The sequence below is a fragment of the Ursus americanus genome, chromosome 18 (genome assembly GCF_024610735.1).
Source record: "Ursus americanus isolate L20-20 chromosome 18, mUrsAme1.1.p, whole genome shotgun sequence".
In the NCBI taxonomy this organism is placed as follows: Eukaryota; Metazoa; Chordata; class Mammalia; order Carnivora; family Ursidae; genus Ursus; species Ursus americanus.
In genome coordinates this window covers 26,865,883-26,889,081 of record NC_142144.1, presented here as the reverse complement: position 1 = coordinate 26,889,081, position 23,199 = coordinate 26,865,883, and the positions used below count along the sequence as shown (strand labels likewise).

The 23,199-nt window shown below is 35.9% G+C and overlaps 1 protein-coding gene and 1 long non-coding RNA gene across 2 annotated transcripts in view; both read right to left on the bottom strand.

Annotated features, from left to right (window-relative positions):
- LOC123781066 (uncharacterized) overlaps nucleotides 1-23,199 on the bottom strand; it is a 614,912-nt gene that overhangs the window by 495,949 nt on the left and 95,764 nt on the right. The gene's annotated exons all lie outside the window — the stretch shown is intronic.
- Nucleotides 2,604-10,465, bottom strand: LOC123781058 (olfactory receptor 13C9). The gene has a single exon (XM_045780356.2). The coding sequence runs from the start codon at nucleotides 6,416-6,418 to the stop codon at nucleotides 5,462-5,464; it is 957 nt and encodes a 318-aa protein (XP_045636312.2). The 5' UTR covers nucleotides 6,419-10,465; the 3' UTR covers nucleotides 2,604-5,461.

Sequence of the window (23,199 nt, the reverse complement as noted above, 5' to 3'; positions counted from 1 at the left end):
CAAAGGGTATTAAGTACACGAGGGTTTTTTTTGAATAATGGAGATTTATATGCACACCTATAAAAAAATCATCTCTATAAAACCCATTGTTCCATTAGCTATCTCCATGCTACATGATATTCTATCAAGCATATTCCTAATATTGTCAAGAACATAGGCCTTGGGGGCGCCTGGGTGGCACAGCAGTTAAGCGTCTGCCTTCGGCTCAGGGCGTGATCCCGGCGTTATGGGATCGAGCCCCACATCAGGCTCCTCCGATGGGAGTCTGCTTCTTCCTCTCCCACTCCCCCTGCTTGTGTTCCCTCTCTCACTGGCTGTCTCTATCTCTGTTAAATAAATAAATAAAATCTTAAAAAAAAAAAAAAAAAAAAGAACACAGGCCTTGGAGGCAGGCTTAGGTCAAATACCATCTCTCCCCCTTATTAACTAGATGGCCTAAGCATGTTTCTGATCATCACCATTCCTAGCTATAGAATGAAAATAAAAACACCAATATCATATTATTTGTTGATAAGATTAAATGAGCTAGTATATGTAATTCAATAGGTACAACAGTGGTTCCCATTGTTAGTGGTTTCCTTTATGCCTCTCTGTTAATTTCTTCCTTCTGTTAGACGCTTCTTACACCTCTGAAATGGTCATCATTTCTTTCTGCAAGATCAGGTATATGTAGCTTAAAAGCTTAATCAGATCACACATAGCATTCTGACAAATGGTATTATGGTCATCCTATATACAAATTATAATACATTTTATCACACTCACTCTCATCCTCTAGAAACCAGCAAATTAGGTGCCAAAAAGGAAATATCACCCAAAAGATCTGCCTTATATCAAATTCAATTCACTCCATAAAAGAAATAGGGTTGTAGTAAGATACCAGTGTATTCCTTGTCTTAAAACACATGACTAACTTTTTTGACTAAGACTATTTTAACATTTTAGCAATCCTCCTAACATAAAAAAGGAAAAGTAACTCACTTTTACAATTATAACCTAATGATTGAAAAGCAAATATTCAAAATAGTCACCAATATTGTATCCAAACACACTAAAATAATGCCCGAGCAGGTCTCTTTCTGGCTATGCACTGCTTCGGTAAATTATCTTTTTCAGATCTCAGGAAATTATAATGTTCAGGTTTTTTTTTTAATCCAAATTGGTCATAGTAACCTCCTCATATGTAATCTCTGTATAAAGGCCCTAGAACAGTACCTGACACATAGTTCCCCTGGTTTTCAGTTGACTGAACCAAATGGAACTGAGTTGTTGCTAGGGGACCAAGGAAGACTTGTTTGTTATTAATTCTATACTACAGAACATACAGTCTATTATGTACCCTGTAGTGAGCCTCATTTAGTTCAAATAGGCAATGGTGACCAAATACTTTGTAATGTACTAAAAAGCTACACATTAATAAAAAGCAATTCACACATGCTGGGCAAATTCCTTTCAGTTTGTTGCACAATGGCTTCTCCATACAGAAGTGCCCTTTTAGTCTCATAGCTTTTTTCCCCCATAACATCTCAGTGAACAGACCCTTAAATTCCATTTCTAACAGTCTCTCCTCAAAACATCCCATTTTCAGACTTGACACCTTTAACCCGTCAGTCCAATTCTTGCTTATAGATGATGAGTTTGTTTCCTGTCTTTGCAGTAACTTACCTTCAAACCAGAGACTGCCTATTGTTCTAGGCTGCAACAACAACAGATAATTTCATCTTGCTTTTCTATTTGCAGCCAATCTTCACGACTCCTCATTAAGTAGCTGAGCCTCCAAAGAGGCAGTTACTGGTGAGTAATCATTTTGTCACAGAAATTCATTGATTGTTTGACATTTATAGAAACATAATTGTTACAAGTGTGATTATGAAGATAAATTCTTCTAGTTCAAATAAAGTACCATTAGATTCCTCTAGTTCAAAAAAGGAAGAAAATTAATAGTTAGCAGAAATTTTAGGAATGGGGCCATTTGCCCATGAAGCCCAAGGCGGAAACACTGACCCATTGTGGAGACCCACAAATACCTAAAGAATCTGCTCCATGCTTTAGGACACAATTTAAATGCTCTTAAGGACCTCTCTAAACCTCTGTATACAACTTTAAATTGCTTCATAAATGAAATATGTATAAAACGTATGAGACTTCAGAAATAAAGCCCTCAAGACCTAATTACAGGAAGCCTATTACTCTGTTTCACACAAAAATCATAAAGGAGCTCATGTATTGTCATCAAATTTCCCCAGCTGAATTCTCTCTCAATCTTTCCATCTCTCTTTTTCCCTCTCTCTTACACACATACAAACACACACACAAACACATACACATGTACACACACATACACACAACCATTTTGAAAGTATGTATTATTTCTTACACAATTTTATGTTCACCTTATAATTTAGCTTATAGTAAAAGTTGACTTTTTAATAAACATATATTTACATTGTAAATATTTCAAAAGACATACACATTGTGAAAGAAGGATGAATTTTTTTTTTTTTTTAACAAGGAAGGAAGGAGAAGGGAAAAGATTCAGCAAGGAAGGAAAAGATATAGTTAGATGATACATAAAGCGTTAAAAAACAAAGTTGAAAATAAATTATAATTAAACAACCTAGTGATAACAGTAGTTCAGAAAGGAGCCTGATTTTCATAATAAAACAATATAATAGGGGGGCCTGGGTGGCTGAGTGGGTTAATCTTAGTCCCGGTCTTAATCTTGGGGTCATGAGTTCAAGCCCACATTGGGCTCTCTGCTGGGCATGGAGCCTACTTAAAAAAAGAAAAAAAGATAAAAAAACAATATAATAACTCAAGCTAAAATCATTTGCTCCTCTGAGCATCCAATGAGACACCTTAAGACTAGATACTTTTGAATGATTTTTTTTCTCTTTATTTTTTAAATTTATTTTTTTCAAGATTTATTTATGTATTTTAGGGGGACAGAAGGAGAGGGAGAGAATCTCAAGCAGACATCCCACTGAGTGTGGAGCCAGACGTTGGGCTCGATCCCAGGACCCCAAGATCATGACCTGAGCTGAATTCAACAGTCAGATGCGTAACCAACTCAGCTCCCTAGGCACCCCTTTAAATTTATTTTTAACAAAATAAGTTCAAATTATTTTGTTAAAATAGAATTCCAGAAGTAAAATGATTTTATCAAAAATAAATGAAGATTTTTATGAATCTGAAAGGTAACACTAATTTATGCTCCCACCAGTGTTATAGTGTTTTTGATTTTCTCTTGCTCTTATCATCATTGGATACTGACAAATAGTTTAGCTTTTTTTTTTTCTAATCTTAAGGGCTTAAAATATTATCTCATCATTGCTTTAAATGAAATGTTTAACTACTAGAGATACTTAACTTGTGTGTATGTCTTAAATACATGGTATTTTCTTTTATATGTGTTCTGTACTCATGTCTTTTACCCATGTTTCTATTCGGTGTTTTATATTTTCTAATAACCTCTGTTGACATGACACTTATTGCACACCTACTCAATGAAGCTGACAGTAAGAATCTTTTTGACTATAAAAATGTCCAAGACAGTCTCTACCTGTCCAATAGGTAGTGAGAAAAAATGTCCATGTAATCAGATGATTTCAATAAAAGGGGGTAAATGCTGCAATTAAATTATTGGTTTAGTGTGCTATGGAAGTATAAGTGACAAGTAACTCAGAATCAAGACATAATTTCCAGGACAGTTAGTGATAACGTATTTGCCCTGCAAATGTAAACACATGGGTACATCAAAGACAGGTGACTTGCCTTTCTTTTCCTCAGACCTTTATTCTATGACCCTGAGAGGAAGAAAACACTCTTGGACTTTTCCTCTGGGAAGAAATACACATATTAAAATTTTTACTTGCTTTAATTAATTTTCTATCAAAAATTTATAAGTCTGATATAAGACCAGGACCTAGTTCAGTCATCCCAGAGAGCTTGGAAGCAGCTGGTTTTAAGCTTTGAGAAAAAAACAAAAGTAGAGTCTGAGTACCCAAGATGGCCTGTGGGTCAAACACAATATGCTTGACTCTAGAGGTTTTCCACCTACCTGGAAATCTTAAGGAGAAAAAAGTCCTATGAGCATGTATATGGAAACTAATAGGTTTTTATAGCATATTTCACTAAGGTGTGAATGGGATACAGCAACAGTCTTAGCCTTTGCCATCAGATTTAATCTGTGAATAACTATAATTGAAGCTGGAGGTAATTAGAGTTTATGACTGATATTCCTGCCACTAAAATTAAAACTGAATTTGGAAAAGTGATATTAATATACCCCCAAATCCCAAAAACATTTAACTCTTATTTGCTTATGTAAAATATGTTAATGCCCAACATCCCCTGAATTCACTGCTCCATCAATATAAAATTTACCCAGCCAAATGGATTTCCTAGAATGTGGCTCACTCCTGAACACACTTTCTCATTCCTGTTGGCCTGTAAATTAGAAATGTTCTTCAAATAGAGTAAAAATTTGAGAAGAAAGCCAAGGAAAATCAAGATAATGTCACATCTTGTCTGACATCCCCCGATCTTCTATACAGACCTCAGATTACTAAGGTCACAAAGCTATTAATAACAGAGACGAAATATCAGTGCAGGTCTACACTAAAAATCAAGAACTTAGACCTTCTTCTAAGTTTTGGAAAAATACTGGAATGACCTCAGGATATCAAAGAAATCTGGCTTCTTCTAAATGAGCATGGATATGACCCCATCCAACCGAACATTTGTCCACATTATTATTAGACCAGCAGACTCGTTTTCTAACCCAGTTTTAATTTCACAAAATTTTCTTTATGCTAGAGCTAACATGTATGCTGAAATAAAGAAAGGATATAAAACAAGGATACCCTAATTGATTGCATAGGCTCCACCCTTAAGGCTCATTTACCCATTCCCTCAATAGTCCCAAATGCTCAGCACCGTTAGTTACACAGGCAAAATATTCTAAATATTGAACGAGAAAATAGTATCTAAAGACAGGAGGATTTTGAGATTAATGTGAAACTACAACACAAGGCTCTCCACTGGAGAATGTGTTTGCAGGTTTTTCTGATTTGCTTTTTTCACAAAAAAGAGCTTCTTATTTATTTTGAAAGATTTGATGAAGTGATGCCTATGAAATAGGACTATGTAAAAAAGTGAACATAAAATGACATATAATGCCCAATTCCAAAACGTTATATTCCATATACAGAATATGAAAGATATTGTTCAAAATGTTTGAAAGGAACCATCTCATAGTGTTAGAGTAATAGGTAATCTCTATTTTCCTCACCCTACTGTCCTGTATCTTGCAAATTCTCCATGAGCATGCAATGATATTGTAAAGCTGTATGTCATCATAAATAATGAAAATACAAAAAAGTAAAAGTAACCAAAGTTCCAACATAATTTCGAAGTTTCAACGATGTCCAATGTGTTCACAATCCAACACCTTTTCCATTCACTTGCTAAAGAACCTTCTGTTAAATAGATGTTTTATTGCCTCCTTCACATCCTTGTTTCTGAGACTATAGATTAAAGGATTCATCATAGGAGTCGTAACCCCATAGAACATAGATATAAGTTTGTCAGTTGCATCCAAGTCATCTGAATGAAGTGTCTCTTTAGACTTGGGCTTCATGTACATGAAGAGAATGGTTCCATAGAATATTATCACCACAGTCAGGTGGGCTGAGCAGGTGGAGAAGACTTTGCTTCTCCCCTCAGAAGTACGGATCTTGAGGATGCTAGAGATGATTAATGAGTAAGAGATGACAATCAAAAGCAGGGGCATCAAGGTGAACAATGTTGTGGCCACAAGCATGATGAACTCATTGCCTGAGATGTCAGCACAGGCCAGTTTCATGACAGCCAGAATTTCACAGGAGAAATGATTAATGACATTATTCCTACAGAAAGGCAATTGTACCACAAATGCAGTTTGTACTGCAGAGTTGATAACCCCGGCAAACCAGGACACAGCAGCCATGGGCACAAAGGAATCCTTGTTCATGACAACAGGATATCTTAGGGGGTTACAGATAGCCACATACCGGTCAAAGGCCATCATGCCCAGGAGCACACACTCTGTTGTCCCCATGGCCAAGCCAAGGAACATCTGTACTGCACAGCCAGAGAAGGAGATGGTCTTTTTCTCTGAGAGAAAGCTCACCAGTGTGGAGGGAATGGAGGTGGTGGTGTAGCAGATGTCCAGAAAGGAGAGGTTCCCCAGGAAGAAGTACATAGGGGTATGAAGGTGAGAGTCCAAGATGCTGATTAAAATAAGGGTGCCGTTGCCCAGAAGGATGACAACATACATTATTAAGATTAGCACAAAAAAGAGTAACTCAAGCCTTGGGTAACCAGAAAGCCCCTTCAAAAAGAATTCCACCAGAATGGTTTGATTTTCCCATTCCATTTTACTTTCTCTTACCTGTAAGAATTCAAAATTTTTTTAAGCATAATAATTTATTTATTACGGTAAGTCCAAGTTCACCAATGCACATACATAAAAATTTGCCATTAACCCAGTGAGAAGAAGGAAGAAAGAAAATAAAGAAGGGAAGGAAGAGAGAAAAGGTAAACAAGTGAAATAACAAGGAAAGTGAAGTATGCAGGAGAATCTGTTGTATCCACCATTATGGGCCAGCTATTTGTGAGGCTGATTTCACATATCACCTCACTTAAACCCCACACTTAAGATCATTTAAAAAAAATAAGAAATTTATCTAAGTTAACCAAAGAGAGTTTAAACCTAAAGTCATATAATTAATACGTCGCAAAGCCTAGGCCCAAACTTAAGCCTGCCTGTGGTCCCTAATTATCTGAAATGTTTAATGAACTATAAAAGTAATAAGGAATGCATTATATCAGAGATTTGGTTAGCACTTATAAAGACAGCCTGGCTCCTACTCGGGAAGACTCAATAATAACCCACTGCATATTAAAACATGGAAAGAAGTGTGTTAATCGGATGGAACAATGGTCAGCATTAAACCCAACCAGTGTTTATTGACTGCTTGATTGCCCAAAAAACAAGTACAATTCCCGTAAAACCCAATTATCTGAAGTCTTTTTGTTATAATGCAAATATCCTTTTTTTGGTGGAAGATAGAACAAAATTGTAATAATTACCATACAGTAAAATATACAGTAAAATTGATTTTGTCCCTTTTAGTGTATAGTTCTATGAATTTTAAACATGTATAGATTCACATAACTATCGCCATAATCAGAACACAGAATTTGTCTATCACCCTAAACAGTTCCTTGTGCTATCCCTTGTTAGTCCTCCCTTTCATCTACTCATAAATCTTGCAAAGACTAAAATGCCTTTTATTTTATAGTTTTACCTTTTCCAGAATATCATATAAAAGGAATCACATGAGCCATTGGTCTCTGGCTTCTTCTCTTAGCATAAAGCCTCTGAGATTCACCCACGTTGTGATTGCTGAGTAGCATTCCACTGTATGGATGTACCAGAGTTTATTCACCTGCTGAGAGACATTTGTTTCCAGTTTTGGGCAATTATGAATAGAGCTGTTATAAATTTTATACCCAGATTTTTGTGTGAACGCAAGTTTTCATTTTTCTAGGGTAAATTTCAGAGTGGCATAGTGGATAAAGAATTGTGCATATTTAAATTTATAAGAAACTGCCAATTTTCCACAGTAGCTGCATCATTTTTGCATTCCTACCAGAAATGTATGGGAGTTGCTTTTCACCCTCATCAACACTTGGTATTGTGGGTATATATATATTTTACACATTCTAATGGGTATGTAGTAATATTTCATCATGATTTTAATCTGCATTTCCCTAATGACTAATGTTTGGGAGGGTTTTTTTGCCATCCTTATATTCTCTTTAGTAAAGTATCATTCATATCTTTTGACCATTTTAATTGGATTGTTCATTTTCCTATTGTCAAGTTTTGATAGTTCTTCATATATTCTGGCTATGAATAATATATTGGATATATGACTTGCATATATTGTCTACAAGTCTATGACTTGTCTTCTCATTTTCTTAATGCAAAAAACTTTTCATTGCCACTTTAACCAGTTGCTGCTTAAGTTCAATTGAAAGAAAGACTGTGACCAAAAAGACATTTTCTAAAAGTTCTTTGACACCTCTCACCTTGGGTTATTCTTTAGGGAAATATTCACTGCCATCACTCAGGGATCAGAAACAGTAGGTTTTGCATTCAAGGTTTTGCCTCATAAAGTTTCAGGCTATTTCCTTTCATTTTTCCTCATAAATAGCACCCCTCCCACACACATATATAAATTTCCTTTCTTGTGGACACAGATTCCATTGCAAAGGCTCTAATTCACTCAAACAAAAAGGCACCTAACATGTAGAACATTTCTCTTTATTCAGGAAACTTAGTGTGAATTTTAGGTCTGAATCCTTTGGACCTATTTCAACTGGCTTCTAATTACGTCTATTTGCCTTTGGTCATTATTAGGGTACTACTTTCATCCTATTTTTGCTCTTATTTCAATCAACTTCATCTTTTATGGATTCTTTTATACCCTAAAGATGCATGCTTCTTTTATTCAGAGTCCCAGATTCACTTTATTTAATGCTAGCCAGCTAAATCCCAATTCCTTAGTAAATGATGACTAAGAAGCAATTTTGCTCTGCAAGTTCACTTTGTCTATTGAAACAAACATATTTTTTTTATGAAATTGAGATTTTTACTGACAGGCAGATGTGCATTAAAGTTAATGTTTCTACAAAAAGGTTCTATAAGCAATAGAAGTCAACCTAATTTTCATCACATAGATGAAAATTTTTGTGACGTGGATGGATGTTATATCAAACTCCACTCACACTGTAATGAAGAGGGCTATGCCCCCATAGTAAAGGCCAGCACCATTTAAAACAAGAAACTCAGGTTGACATGTTTAAAGAAAGGCTATTTCAATTCATTCATGTAAAAGTTAAATGAGCGTGTGTGTGTGTCTGTGTGTGTGACAAATATGATGTCTCAAGTTACCATGGGAATGCATTACCAACAACAACAAAAAATTAAAAGTACTCAAAACAATTCCCCAAATATTCTTATAACAATGAAAATCAAAATTCTTCCCTGTTAGCTAAGGATCTTTTGCTCCTCTTCATTTACTTTTTACACAAATCAAAGTATGTATTCGAGAACAAGTAATAGAGTTTTCCAAATAGCAGCCCCAGTGAAAGGCTCCAGGACAGGGACTGTCTGTCTGTTCATGATTAGCACTGGACAAACATTGCTGAACAGAACCAAAGAGAACCGAATTGGTGCTATGAGGTAAATTGTTACAGAATCGGAACGCTGGTGACACAAGAGTGCAAATCTGCCGCCTATTGTACAGCAACCTCACTGGACCAGTGGGAAACGACACCATTCGATACTCAGGCAGTACTGAACCAAGGACCCAGAAACTATATTCTGGCTAAATGAATTTTTATTCCCAGTAAAATAAATTCTAGACCTAAATATCCATCTTTTTTGGCTATTCAAATTATTCTTTTGGTTATATTTTTAAATTTTGTCTCCATTTTCTCACTATATCAAAGAAAATCCTCTTGGAATTTTTTAAATTCCTATTCTTTATAGACTCTTTATAGTAAGAAATATTCTATCCCCCAACACATGGCTATTTCAACTCGGTTCACTGGACTGACATCCCCTTGGATTTGTTTTATTAGTATGTTTTCAGCAATTACCTCTAAATGGAAGATCAATTCACCACCTAGGTTGCAACACACAGCAGACTGTTTTGCCTTGATCTTCCATTTGCAGACTGTTATACAAAAGTTTCCATGAGGTTGATGAATGTCTGAAGGTATTACCACTGAGGACCATGTCACAGGCCTTGTTGTCTGGAAAACATTGTTGGCAAGGGTACTATTGCAAAAGTGTTTTAAAAACTATACATTACAGCCAAATATGATTGATTACAAAGGGAGTGCATTTTGGCTGTGCTAGCTCAAAAGTAAGATAAAAATAAGTATCTGAGAATATGGAAGATTTCATTTGCCCTTCAAGCCCAGGTGGAAACATTGCCCTATTGTGAAGATCCAGGAATTTCTCTAAAGAATTTTCTCTGGGCTCAGGAAGGCAATTTAAATATTTCTTGCTCTAAGGGACTTATGCACTTTTCTAAGCTTTAAATTGCTTCAGGGGAAACTTCAAAACTTTTGAAAACTTCAAGAAGAATCCCCTAAAGACTTAATTATATTAGATCCATACTGTATTTCAAATAAGCAATGAGGATGTATCTTAACCCATTCTGTATTATCATACACTGCTGAAATCCTTAATTCAAATATATTCCAGTGCCTTTGTCCATACCTTTGTTCATCCTAACATGTCTTATTGATAATATAGTAGAAATACCTCATTTAGCTACATTAGCTCTTGGTTATTAATAGTCAGAGCAAAAACTTTTAAATTTCCAGGAATTGTAAGAATTTTTATATACATTAAGTTATTATATTATAATATAATGATTATACTATAATCATTATTTAATTCTTATTTGCTTAGTGAGTGAAGACAAAAATATTTTATTGTACGAAATAGTTTTAAAATTATTGAAGTTGAAAATTAGAATTTACTTGTATTTATGTGAATATGAGTGGCATTTTGAAATTCACAACAAATTCAGAAACTTTGCAACCATTCAATGAAAATCTAGAAGCCATTGAGCTATTCAGTTTTCTTATTGCAATTTTACAACCTAATTTGTAACACAATCCCACTCCATATGTAAGCATCTCCAAGAATTCACCTAAACAGGGCACCTGGGTGGCTCAGTCAATTGAGCCTGTGACTCTTAGTTACAGTTCAGGTCATGATCTCTTAGTTTCAGCTCAGGTGGTGGGATCAAGCTCCAACCCCACTTGTGTGTGTGTGTGTGTATGTGTGTGTGTGTGTGTGTGTGTGTGTGTGCATGCTTTCTCTTTCTCTCTCAAATAAATAAATATTTTTTTTTAAAAAAGTCACCTAAACAGTTATACCTATCACCCACATTAATTGGCATGAAATTATCACCTATCTAATACAGTTAGGAGGTAAAGATGAATATATGTATAAAATCCCAGGTACTCTCAGCCAACTTCTACTTCTGAAGGGTGTGCTCTCGTTTCCTTGAATGGCTTCCCCCAAACAATGAATGTAATTTGTTACCACAAAACCACTAACCCAGGCAAAACAGACTTTGACTACAGGTCTAAAGACAGTAGGAAAAAATCATAGCACTTGATGAGGGAACAGAAGGCAAGCTGAGGACAAAGCAGAAGCTGACACCCTGCAACCCCCCCTCCCCCACATGGGATGTATGTGACATTCCTCAGGCACTCCTGGCTGCCCTAACGGATAAAGAAACAGTTAACCTATAGATACACAATCTTGCAAGACTTGAATCTCCCTCAGTTTACAAATGTCTTAGCAGTTTACAAGAACAAAGCTCTCAGTAACCTAGCTTCCAGAAGGGAATGTGGGTAGACACAATTAAATTTCCTTACTACCTACAGCCCATTGACAAGTCCTGGAAACAGCCAGAGTGACATTCCTCTAGGAACTCAGCTGCCTCAATGTTAATACTTTGCTAAGGGCCTAAGGCAGTCCTAGCCTGACCCCCTCCCCTCCACCAAGATCCTGTAAGTCTACTTTAACGTATGAAAATTCCTTTGGAAACTTCATCTCTAACCGCCCCCCCCCCAAGATACGTGTTGGCAATCATCCTCCAAGCATATGGCCCACCAATATACATCTGAAGGGTCTCATAACTAAGGTTTTATTAGACGGTAATAAATGACCTTTTCCCAACAATAGCTAGCCCCCTCAAGGTCCTGGAAACCTTGCTTCCAAAATTCCTTAGAGACTTATGCTATCCCTAACCCCCTCCCAACTTGAGGGTATATAATGGGCCATTCCTCACAAGCCCGGTGCAGCAGCTCTTTCTGCCCATGGGTCCTGTCCCCGTGCTTTAATAAACCACCACTTTGCATGAAAGACGCCTCAAGAATTCTTTCTTGGTCGTCGGCTCCAGACTTCACCCCACTGAACCTCATATATCCCGTAACCTCATCAGCATTGAAATGAAACAAGTTAAAACTGGATATCCAACATCACTGTTTCTGAAATTCATTGATCTAACCATAAGGAATTGCTTCCTGTACATTTTCTTAGGTCCTGGTCTGTCAACATGTGACTAAGCTTCCATCTCAAGAACAGAGTTCTTTACCCATTTTTTTTTTCCTTTCTTCTCAAATCATGAGGGATCCTCAAAATCCTATATCCAACATTACTCAAGTGAAGCACCCAAGTAAGTCATAAAGATGACACAAAAAAATGTAAAGACATTCATGTTCAGGGGTTAGAAGAATGAATATTGTTAACCTGTGTCTATATTACCCAAAACAATCTACACATTTAATGCAATCCTATCAAGATACCAACAGCATTTTTCAAGAGCTAGAACAAACAATCCTAAAATTTGTATGGAACCACAAAAGACCTCGAATAGCCAAAGCAACCTTGAAAAAGAAAAGCAAAGCTAGAGGCATCACAGTTCCAGACTTCAAGTTATATTACAAAGCTGTAATCAAGGCAGCTTTGTACTGGCACAAAAACAGATACATAGATCAATAGAACAGAATAGAAAACCCAGAAATGCACCCACAACTATATGGTCAATCAATCTTCAACAAAGCAGGAAAGAATGCAATGGGGAAAAGTCTCTTCAACAAATGGTGTTGGGAAAACTAGACAGCCACATGTAGAAGAATGAAACTGGACCTCTTTTTTACACCATACAAAAAAATAAATTCAAAATAGATGAAAGATCTAAATGTGAGACAGGAACCCATCAAAATCCTAGAGGAGAACACAGGCAGTAACTTCTTTAACATCAGCTGTAGCAACGTCTTTCTAGGTATGTTTCCTGAGGCAAGGGAAACAACAGCAAAAATAAACTATTGGGACTACATCAAAATAAAAAGCTTCTGCACAGAAAAAGAAAAATCAATAAAACTAAAAGGCAACCTATGGAATAGAAGAAGATATTTGCAAATGACATATCTGACAAAGGGTTAGTATCCAAAATATATAAAGAATTTATCAAACTCAACAGTCAAAAATGAATAATCCAACTAAAAAATGGGCAGAAGACATGAACAGACATTTTTCCAAAGAAGACAACCAGATGGCTAACAGACACATGAAAAGATGCTCAATATCACCCATCATCAGGGAAATACAAATCAAAACTACAATGAGGTATCACCTCACACCAGTCAGAATGGCTAAAATCAACAACACAAGAAACAACAGGTATTGGCAAGGATGCAGAGAAAGGGGAACCCTCTTACACTGGTGGGAATGCAAACTGGTGCAGTCAAAGTGGAAAACAGTATGGAGATTTCTCAAAAAGCTAAAAATAGGGGCGCCTGGGTGGCACAGCAGTTAAGCGTCTGCCTTCGGCTCAGGGCGTGATCCCGGCGTTATGGGATCGAGCCCCACATCAGGCTGCTCCACTATGAGCCTGCTTCTTCCTCTCCCACTCCCCCTGCTTGTGTTCCCTCTCTCGCTGGCTGTCTCTGTCAAATAAATAAATAAAATCTTTAAAAAAAAAAAAAGCTAAAAATAGAACTACCCTATGATCCAGCAATTATACTACCCAAAGAATACAAAAATACTAATTCAAAGGGATACATGCACCCCAATGTTTAAAACAGCATTGTCTACAATAGCCTAATTATGGAAATAGCCCACATCTCCAATGATGGATGAATGGATAAAGAAGATGTGGTGTGTGTGTGTGTCTGTGTGTGTGTGTGTGTGTGTGTATATATATATATATATACACACACACATATATATATACACATATATATATACACACACACACACACATATATATATATATATATAATATTACTCAGCCATCAAAAGAATGAAATCTTGTCATTTGCAACAACATGGATAGAGCTAGAGAATATTATGTTAAGTGAAGTAAGTCAGTTGGACAAAGACAAATGCCATATGATTTCACGCATATGTGGAATTTAGGAAACAAAACAAATGAACAATGGGGAAAAAAGAGAGAGAGAGGCAAACCAAGAAACAGACTCTTAACTATAGAGAACAAAGCGATGGTTACAAGAGTGGAGGTGGGTGGGGGAGGAGTTAAATTGGTGATGAGGATTAGGGAGTGCACTTGTTGTGATGAGTGCTGGGTGTTGTTTGAAAGTGCTGAATCACTATATTGTACACCTGAAACTAATATGACACTGTATGTTAACTAACTGGAATTTAAGTGAAAACTTTTTTAAAAGGTGTCAGGTAATGATGGCAATATTATCTAAAACTCCAAATCCTATGGGAAATAAATAGAAATTTATAGGTACTATCAGTAACCTTAATTTTTTTTCTTTCCATTACACAGATTCTGGGTCTCCATCTTATAAAGAAGTAAATAAAAATGCAGGAAGCATTTGAAACACAAATGTATTCAAGACAGTACTCTTTTGAAGAATGGAATATGTGGAATCTTCAATCACCTCTTAAAGAGCTACTCTAGCATTGCAAGAGAAATATAAATAATGACCTCCACTCAATTTGTTATTTTTTTTTAAAGATTTTATTTATTTATTTGACAGAGATAGAGACAGCCAGCGAGAGAGGGAACACAAGCAGGGGGAGTGGGAGAGGAAGAAGCAGGCTCATAGCGGAGGAGCCTGATGTGGGGCTCGATCCCATACCGCCAGGATCACGCCCTCAGCTGAAGGCAGACGCTTAACCGCTGTGCCACCCAGGCGCCCCTCAATTTGTTATTTTTTTAAAGCATCAAAGGAGATGAGTGGCTTCCTGTAGGAAGATTGTAAGTAAAATCTTTTGGCAGTAACAATTTTGGGGCTTTTAGAGTACCAAATACACCACCTTATTCTCAGCATAAAATAATTATTTTCTGAAAGTAATTTCCAAATATGAATAAACATTTTGGAAAACTTGAAAGGGAAGAAATGGCATTTGACTTGATCTATATCTTCCCTAAAACAGCTTCATTATGGACTCCAGATTACTGATGCTTGTTCAAAGCCTCTATCAGAGTTTTACTGGCAGACTACAAGTAGGTTAATTATATTCCTGCCGTAATTCAAATTTCATTATTAAACAGTACTGATATCTTGGCCTAGCCACCTCCTCATGTTCTCTTTGTAAACCTGCATAGTTTGGTGCTGCTTACCTTGGATAAGGGCCCTCTTTCCCATAGTCAATTGGATCATAAACTTCCTTCTAAATTGACTACGTGGTATGATCATTGTTTCCTTAGGAAGCAACATAACTTATTGTCAAATGACAATCACAAGGCAAATCCTATACCATCTCCACAGCCATTGTTTGAAAATACTAAGTAGTAACTCATCCATTGGATCAATTAATTTATTTATCTAGAGAAATATTTTGCAACTCTGGTTAAAAACATGCAGAGCTTTTTTGAAAAGGACATTCTGTGATTCATTTACTATAAACAGGAAGGTCATTTACTAATATTTACTCTTTAATATTTTTTTCAAATTGAAGACATTTGTTCCATGCTTTTTGGCACACAACCCAGATGCTTTAGCTAACCCAGATTTCTTTCTTTAAAAAAATATTGGCCCTAACTGCAAATTCAACAAATGCAAGATGGATAACTTTCAGATGGACAGCCTATGTGCAATTTGGTTGCTTGTACATCTATAATCTAAAGAATATGCAACTGTTTGCAATAAACTACACAGAACTCTCACCTCCAAGTCTCACCAGAATGTTCAGTTTCACATTGTCGGCTATCCAGTTACTATTGTACACACAACTGAAGCACCAAAGGTGCTCTCTAAGGTATTAGAGAAAGTTGATCTAAGAGGCCTTGTGACTCATGTGTGTTCTGTAGAAAAGCAGCACCAGCATCACGCAGTAACATGTTAGTAAGTACACGTCTCAGGAGCCACCTCAACCCAACTGAATCAGAATCTGTATTCTTCCGAGATTCCCCCAGCTGGTTCACATACGTCCTAAAGTTTGTTAGACAGCACTAGATCAGTGGCTTTCCTCCTTATTTGCATATTAAAATCATCTGGAGAGCATTATTTTTAAAAAGGTGTCTGATTCCCACTCTCTAGCTAACTTATAGAATTTTTGGATGACAATAAAGTATAGTTAAAAAAATACATGAGATTTAAAATCAGAAAGAAACAGATTTGAGTAATAGTGAATAATTGTTCACTTCACTTCCACTTATAACTTTCTTCTCTCTGGATTTCATTTTCCTCAAAGAATTATAGTGATAATAAAATAACTAATGCGTGTGAACATGTTTGTAAACTATAAAACTCTAAACAAATGATATTGTTAGTGACTGTCATAGTGTAAAATCAAATAAATAAATCTTTGTTGAGAAAATAAAGCATGCTCTCTCTAAAATATTGATTTTTAAAGTGCAGTTTATGGATTGATTCCATCAGAAATAGCAGATGTTCGTTAAAATGCAAATCACTCTTCCCTGCCTCAGACCTTGTGCTTCACAATCTCAGAAAACAGAACACAGAAGCCTGCATTTTTAATAAGTTACCCATGTGGGTCAGCTGCTTTATGAGCTAGAAGAGGAATCCCCTGAGCTAATCTCACTGCTGTTACCACTACGCCAGCTGGCGCTCACATAGTTGTTGGACCTCCTACCCCACTTTTACTTTATATCATACGGGACCACCCATTTAACTCATATGCTGTTTCTTTTTCTGGCTTATTCCAGGTATGAAAAAGGAAAATGGAAAGGACCAATTGGACAACTGAAATTGAGTACATTCTGAGAAATCTTTATGAGTACCAAGGAACCGAAAAAATTCCTTTTTGCTATTTGGTTAGTGGTATACCTGGCAATCCTCCAGGAGAACAGCACCTTGGTCATCTTAACCTTCCCAGAAGCCTGCCTCCACATGCCTCTTCATCGTGGATATCTGGTATGCATCCTGTTTTGTCCCCTCTATGCTGACAAACTTGCTAAAAAAAAAAAAAACACAAAAAAAAACCCTCTAGTTCACAGGTTGTATTATATAAATGTCTATCTCTTTATGTAATGGGGTCCACAGAGTGTGTGTTCCTGGCAGTGATAGCATATGGCTTCTACATGGTCATCAGCAAATCTCTGAAATAGCCCGTCATCAGAAACAAGGCACTTTGTGTTTAGATGGCAACTATCTCCTAGAGATTAGGCTTTTTCAATGGAATGACACAAAATGTACTCACATTAAGAGTGTTCCTTCATGGAAGAAATGTCATTAATCATTTTGTGTGAAATACTGACTTTAATAAAGCTGGCCTGAACAGGTGTTTTCTTGAATAAGAGTATACTAATGTTGGGCAATGTAATATTTTCATTTGCTCCATTCCTTCTAATTTCTGTTTCCTGTATTTTCATCATGCTGTACTGAAAATTACTTCAGCTAAAGGAAGAAAAAAAGGCCTTTTACACATTAACAGTGGTGACTATATCTTATGGGACAGTCCTCTTCATGTATATGAAGCTGAAGTCCAAAGACATTGACTTCAAACAAACTGATTACCCTTTTCTATGGGGTAGTCAACCCCATGCTCAATCTTATCATCTATAACCTGAGAAGTAAGGAAGAGCAGGGCTATGGAAAAATTAATGAGTAGACACTGGTTCTGGAGAAAATGAGGAGAAACTGATATCCTTGAGTTCATGCATAAAAGAAGCTCACATAGAAAAAAAAAAGTAACGCACATATTTTGAGGCAAGGGTTTTCAATATAAAGAGAACAAAAGAAGGTCATATGTAGAATCACAGAACTTAATAGTCTAATTATATCACTTTCTGAAAATGACTATGATCTCATTAAAACATAGGGCTAAGTAGTCTAAGAAATGCAAGTAACTTATGGGAACAAAACAAAAAAATATTTGAAATTAAGCTTTTCTAAGAAAATCCAACACATATAGCTACTTAACAAATAAAACATATATTTTAGTAGCTTCTATTTGAAATACTTTTGATATATTTCTTTGTGTGTTTTTTTTTTAATTTTACCCAGAGACCTCATTTGGCCCCAACCTACATACCCAACTACACATTTCACCTTCTTGTTTCCTGCCTATACTGCCCCCATTCCTTTTGCACATACTGTATACTCCACTCACTGTAGTTACCTGATTCTTTCATGTTCTTTCTCACCTAAGAACAACAGCAAATGCTATTTCCTCTGCATTGTCAGATTTCTCCTTCTCTAGTGAAATCTTAGCATTGACAGAAGAAATAGGTCAAGTGTTAGGTCCTCTGTAAAGCCTTCCAATAACTCCCTTGAGTTAGTTCCTCCCTCTTCTATGCTATCCTGACCCTTACCTACTACAGCAATTTTTCTTTTATGTTATAACCATTTGTTAGCTTCTGAAATGTTCCCAATGGCAGAACTATGGCTCACTGTTCTCTGTATTAAGTACAATGCCAAGTTAATTAAAAATAGTGGGCAGCCATTAACTGTTGAAATGGAAAAAGAATAGTAAAATTACAAGTCCAAATATCTGAAATACCACTTAGGGAAATAAGAAAAATGGGTTTTATATATTATTTCATCCCCAACTACAATTCTGAATACTTTTATAAAATAGCATCTAATCTTTAAATGTAGGAGAAAATAGGAGATGATAAAAGTAGAACTGAGTAAAATATGCTGAAAAGGTCCTAAAAATGTCTCCTCTGCATGACTATTGAGTTGTAATACACAGTGGTGTTTCATAAGACATAACTGCCCTCGGATTTTATTTCTACTCCAATGCTGCACTATAAACTCAGATTTCATTTTTAAGAACAAATTTTAAATTAACTCCACATACAGGGTGGGGAGATTTCTGAAGAGTGTTGTCAAAATAACTTGGAAGACAAAGATTATTTGTTTCAATTTGTTTCACACACACATACACACACACACACACACACACACACACATTTAGTTTGCAGCACAAATGGAAAGACCCTGATTCAAAATCAAAATTCAGAATCAAAATAGTAATTCTCCTTCAGAAAATTGGCAGCAGCAGTAGTAGACAATCTCTTCTTCACTTTTTAAGAATCTCTCACAGTTCTTTGTTTCCTCCTGATATATCACTTCATATTTCATTTACTCCTCAAACATATTCCAAAATTAACATAGGAAATACAGACAGAAAATGGACTTAACTTTTGGCTGCCATTTAAGAACTATGTGACCTTTATATGGGCCTAAATTTTTTTATCTACCTTACAAAGCCATCTGAAGCTAATCCTTGAAAGTAGGGACAATGTAATAGCCAGCACTGAATCCCCAGTCCCTACCAGGCACATACACTGTTGAAAAAATAAGAGATGTAATCCACACAAAAATGAAGGCAACATCAACATTAATATTATTGCTATTAAGTAATGAAAATAATTTTAAAATATTATGTATTATGATACCTAGTATACCACACAGTATATATTATGCATTTATTAAACAATATTGCCTTATCCATCTATTATCTTCCTCATTTGCTCTCTGGCTTCTTGAAAGAGGACATTAAGCAAAAATTTCTGGGTGTCTATATTTGAATGAGACAGTAAGGGACAATCGTAAATTTCATTTTCCACCAGCATTAATTAATGAAAAGGAACTTAAAAATAGTATATATAACTTATCTAGTTACCTAGCACATTTTACATACATATGCATTATTTAAATATTACTTCTCATCCCATTACTTACCTTCTTCATTCATTTTTGAGTTCTGGAAAATAAGGTAATTAATCATGGAGTCCTAGATGGTTATATTTGAAAAAGATACAAAAAGGAGGGAGCATTAGCAAAAAGCGACCAAAGGAGATGATGTAGCTAAAGGAAGGGAACTCTGGAGGCCAGCCTTCATTTTATCTAATCAAGGAAAGAATGGACTAGGGCTATACGAACAGTAGAAAGAGACTAAAAAGTCAAATAGAAAAAAGGAAGATAATAAAATGTAATGTATCCCTCCCATGAGCCAGGTGCCTTCACATAAAGTCAATTTAACCCTCAATAGGATAATAATACCTTCAAATCAGACTACGGAGTTATTTCGTATTATTTAACCCTATGGTATGCTCAGCTCTGGCCTCAGGAGAATTTCAAATTCCTTATTCATTGTAGCATATTCTCCACTCTAAATATCAGCATTATTTTGTTTCTGAGGTAAATTAAGAAACAACTCTGTACTCTAAAAACTACAGAACACTTGTGAGAGAAACTGAAGAGGACACAAAGAAATGGAAAAACAATCCATGCTCATGGGTTGGAATAACAAATATTGATAAAATATCTATCCTACCCAAAGCTATCTACACATTTAATGCAATCCGTATCAAAATGCCAACAGCATTTTCACAGAGCTAGAACAAACAATCCTAAAATTTGTATGGAACCACAAAAGACCTTGAATAGCCAAAGCAATCCTGAAAAGAAAAGAAGAGCAGGAGGCATCACAATTCCAGACTTCAAGTTATATTACAAAGCTGTAATCAACAAATTACATAGTACTGGCATAAAAACAGACATGTAGGTCAATGGAACAAAACAGAAAACCCAGAAATGGACCCACAACTATCTGGCCAATCAATCTTCAACAAAACAGGAATATCCAATGGAAAAACGACAGCCTCTTTAACAAATAGTGTTGGGAAAAGTGGACAACAGCATGTAGAAGAATGAGACTGGACCTCTTTTTTACACCATACAAAAAAATAAATTCAAAATGTATGAAAGACCTAAATGTGAGACAGGACACCATCAAAATCCTAGAGGAGAACACAGGCAGAAACTTTTTTTACCTCAGCCATAGCAACTTCTTATTAGACAGGTCTCCAGAGTCAAGGGAAACAAAAGCAAAAATGAACTACTGGGACTTCATCAAGATAAAAAGCTTCTGCACAGCCAAGGAAACAGTCAAAAAAACTAAAAGGCAACCTATGGAATGGAAGAAGATATTTGCAAATGACATATCTGATAAAGGGCTAGTATCCAAAATATATATAAAGAACTTATCAAACTCAACACCCAAAACACAAATAATCCAGTGAAGAAATGGGAAGAAGACACGAATAGACATTTTTCCAAAGAAGACATCCAGATGGCTAACAGACACATGAAAAGATGCTCAATATCACTCATCATCAGGGAAATACAAATCAAAACCATGATGAGATATCACCCCACATCTGTCAGAATGGCTAAAATCAACAACACAAGAAACAACAGGTGTTGGCAAGGATGTGGAGAAAGAGGAACCCTCTTACACTGTTGGTGGGAATGCAAACTGGCTCAGCCAACTGGAAAACAGTTTGGAGATTCCTCAAAAAGTTAAAAACAGAACTACCCTATGACCTGACAATTGCACTACCAGGTATTTATCCAAAGGATACAAACATAGTGATTTGAAGGGGCACATGCAGACCCAATGTTTATAGCTGCATTCTCAACAATAGCCAAATTATGGAAACAGCCCAAATATCAGTGAATGAATAGATAAAGAAGATGTGCTACACACACACACACACACACACACACACACACACGCGCATTTACAATGGAATATTATTCAGCTATCAAAAGAATGAAATCTTGCCATTTGCAATGACATGGATAGAGCTAAAGTGTATTATGCTATGTGAAACAGGTTAGTCAGAGAAAGACAAATACCATATGATTTCACTCATATTTAGAATTTAAGAAACAAAAAAGATGAACATATGGGAAGGGGGTGGGAAGAGAGAGGGGGAAACAAACCATATGAGACTCTTAATGATAGAGAACAAACTGAGGGTTGAAGGAGGAGGCGGGTGGGGGATGGGCTCAATGGATGATGGGCATTAAGGAGGGCACTTGTGATGAGCACTGGATGTTATATGTAAGTGATGAATCACTAAATTCTACTCCTGAAATCAATATTATATTATATGTTAACTAACTAGATTTTAAATAAAAATTTGAAAAAAGAAACAACATAAGTATGATAAGAGAAAGCAAGAGGTGCAAACATTCTAGTCATAAAATGTGAAGGAGGAACTTCTGATTTCTGCTGCTTTCACTATGACTGAATAAGCTCCTATCAGACTCAAGCATCTCAGCTATGGTAAATTTTGTACAAAATTTTTATAAAAAGTCACTTAGGAGAAGTAATGTTTTGGTGTAAGTTTCACATTTTTATACCTATAGGCTCATGAACTCTGATAATAAACTGGCAGTCCTTCTGGACAAACCTCAGAGTCATGGAAAACATAGCCAGTGTAAAGTCAGGGGAGAATTCCAGAAAGGGGAAATACAAAAGCAGAAAAATCAAATTCTGTGTAAAAATCTTGGTCCAGTTCTCTGACTGACCCCGGTGCCATGTATGCACAGCCCAGCTAATGATAAAACAAACAAACAAACAAACAAAAACCACACACACACACAAAAATCTTGACCTAAGATGTGAACTATTACCAAAATACTGAGTTAGCAGTTTAAGTCAAACCAGGTTTATTTTAAAACCAAAAAATCTAAACTATTCAGAGGAATTTAATGGGTTTCAGAGTTTCCACAATATCACATTTACAATGTCCAGGCTACAAACCAGAATTACTCAACAAATAAAATGAAGAATCAGGAATGTGTGACCCACTCTCAAGATAAAAAGACAATCAATGGAAACCAAGCCTGAGATAGCCTAAAGGCTGGAATTAGCAGAAAGGGTGATAAAGCAACTACTTAAACCAACTACCTAAGTAACTGCTCAAATGAAATAAAAGAGAATATGCTCCCAAGGAAAAAAAAGATATCAAATTTCAGTGAAGAAATAAAAAGTATAAAAAGAACCAAATGGAAATTCTAGAACTGAGAAGTATAATAGCAGAAATTTAAAAATCCACTGAAGAGGCTCAACATTAGATTAAGTGATAAAGAATCAAGTACCTGGAGAAAAAAAAGAAAAAAATCAAAAGGCCTAACACACATGTAATTGGTATACAAGAAAGAAAGGAAATAATAAATCAATGAAATATCAAACAGGCAAAATCTTTAACAAAATATTAGCAAACTGAGTTCAACCATACATTAAAAGAATAATATACCATGATCAAGGGGGATTTATTCCAGTGATGCAAGTACAGTTTAATACTCGTA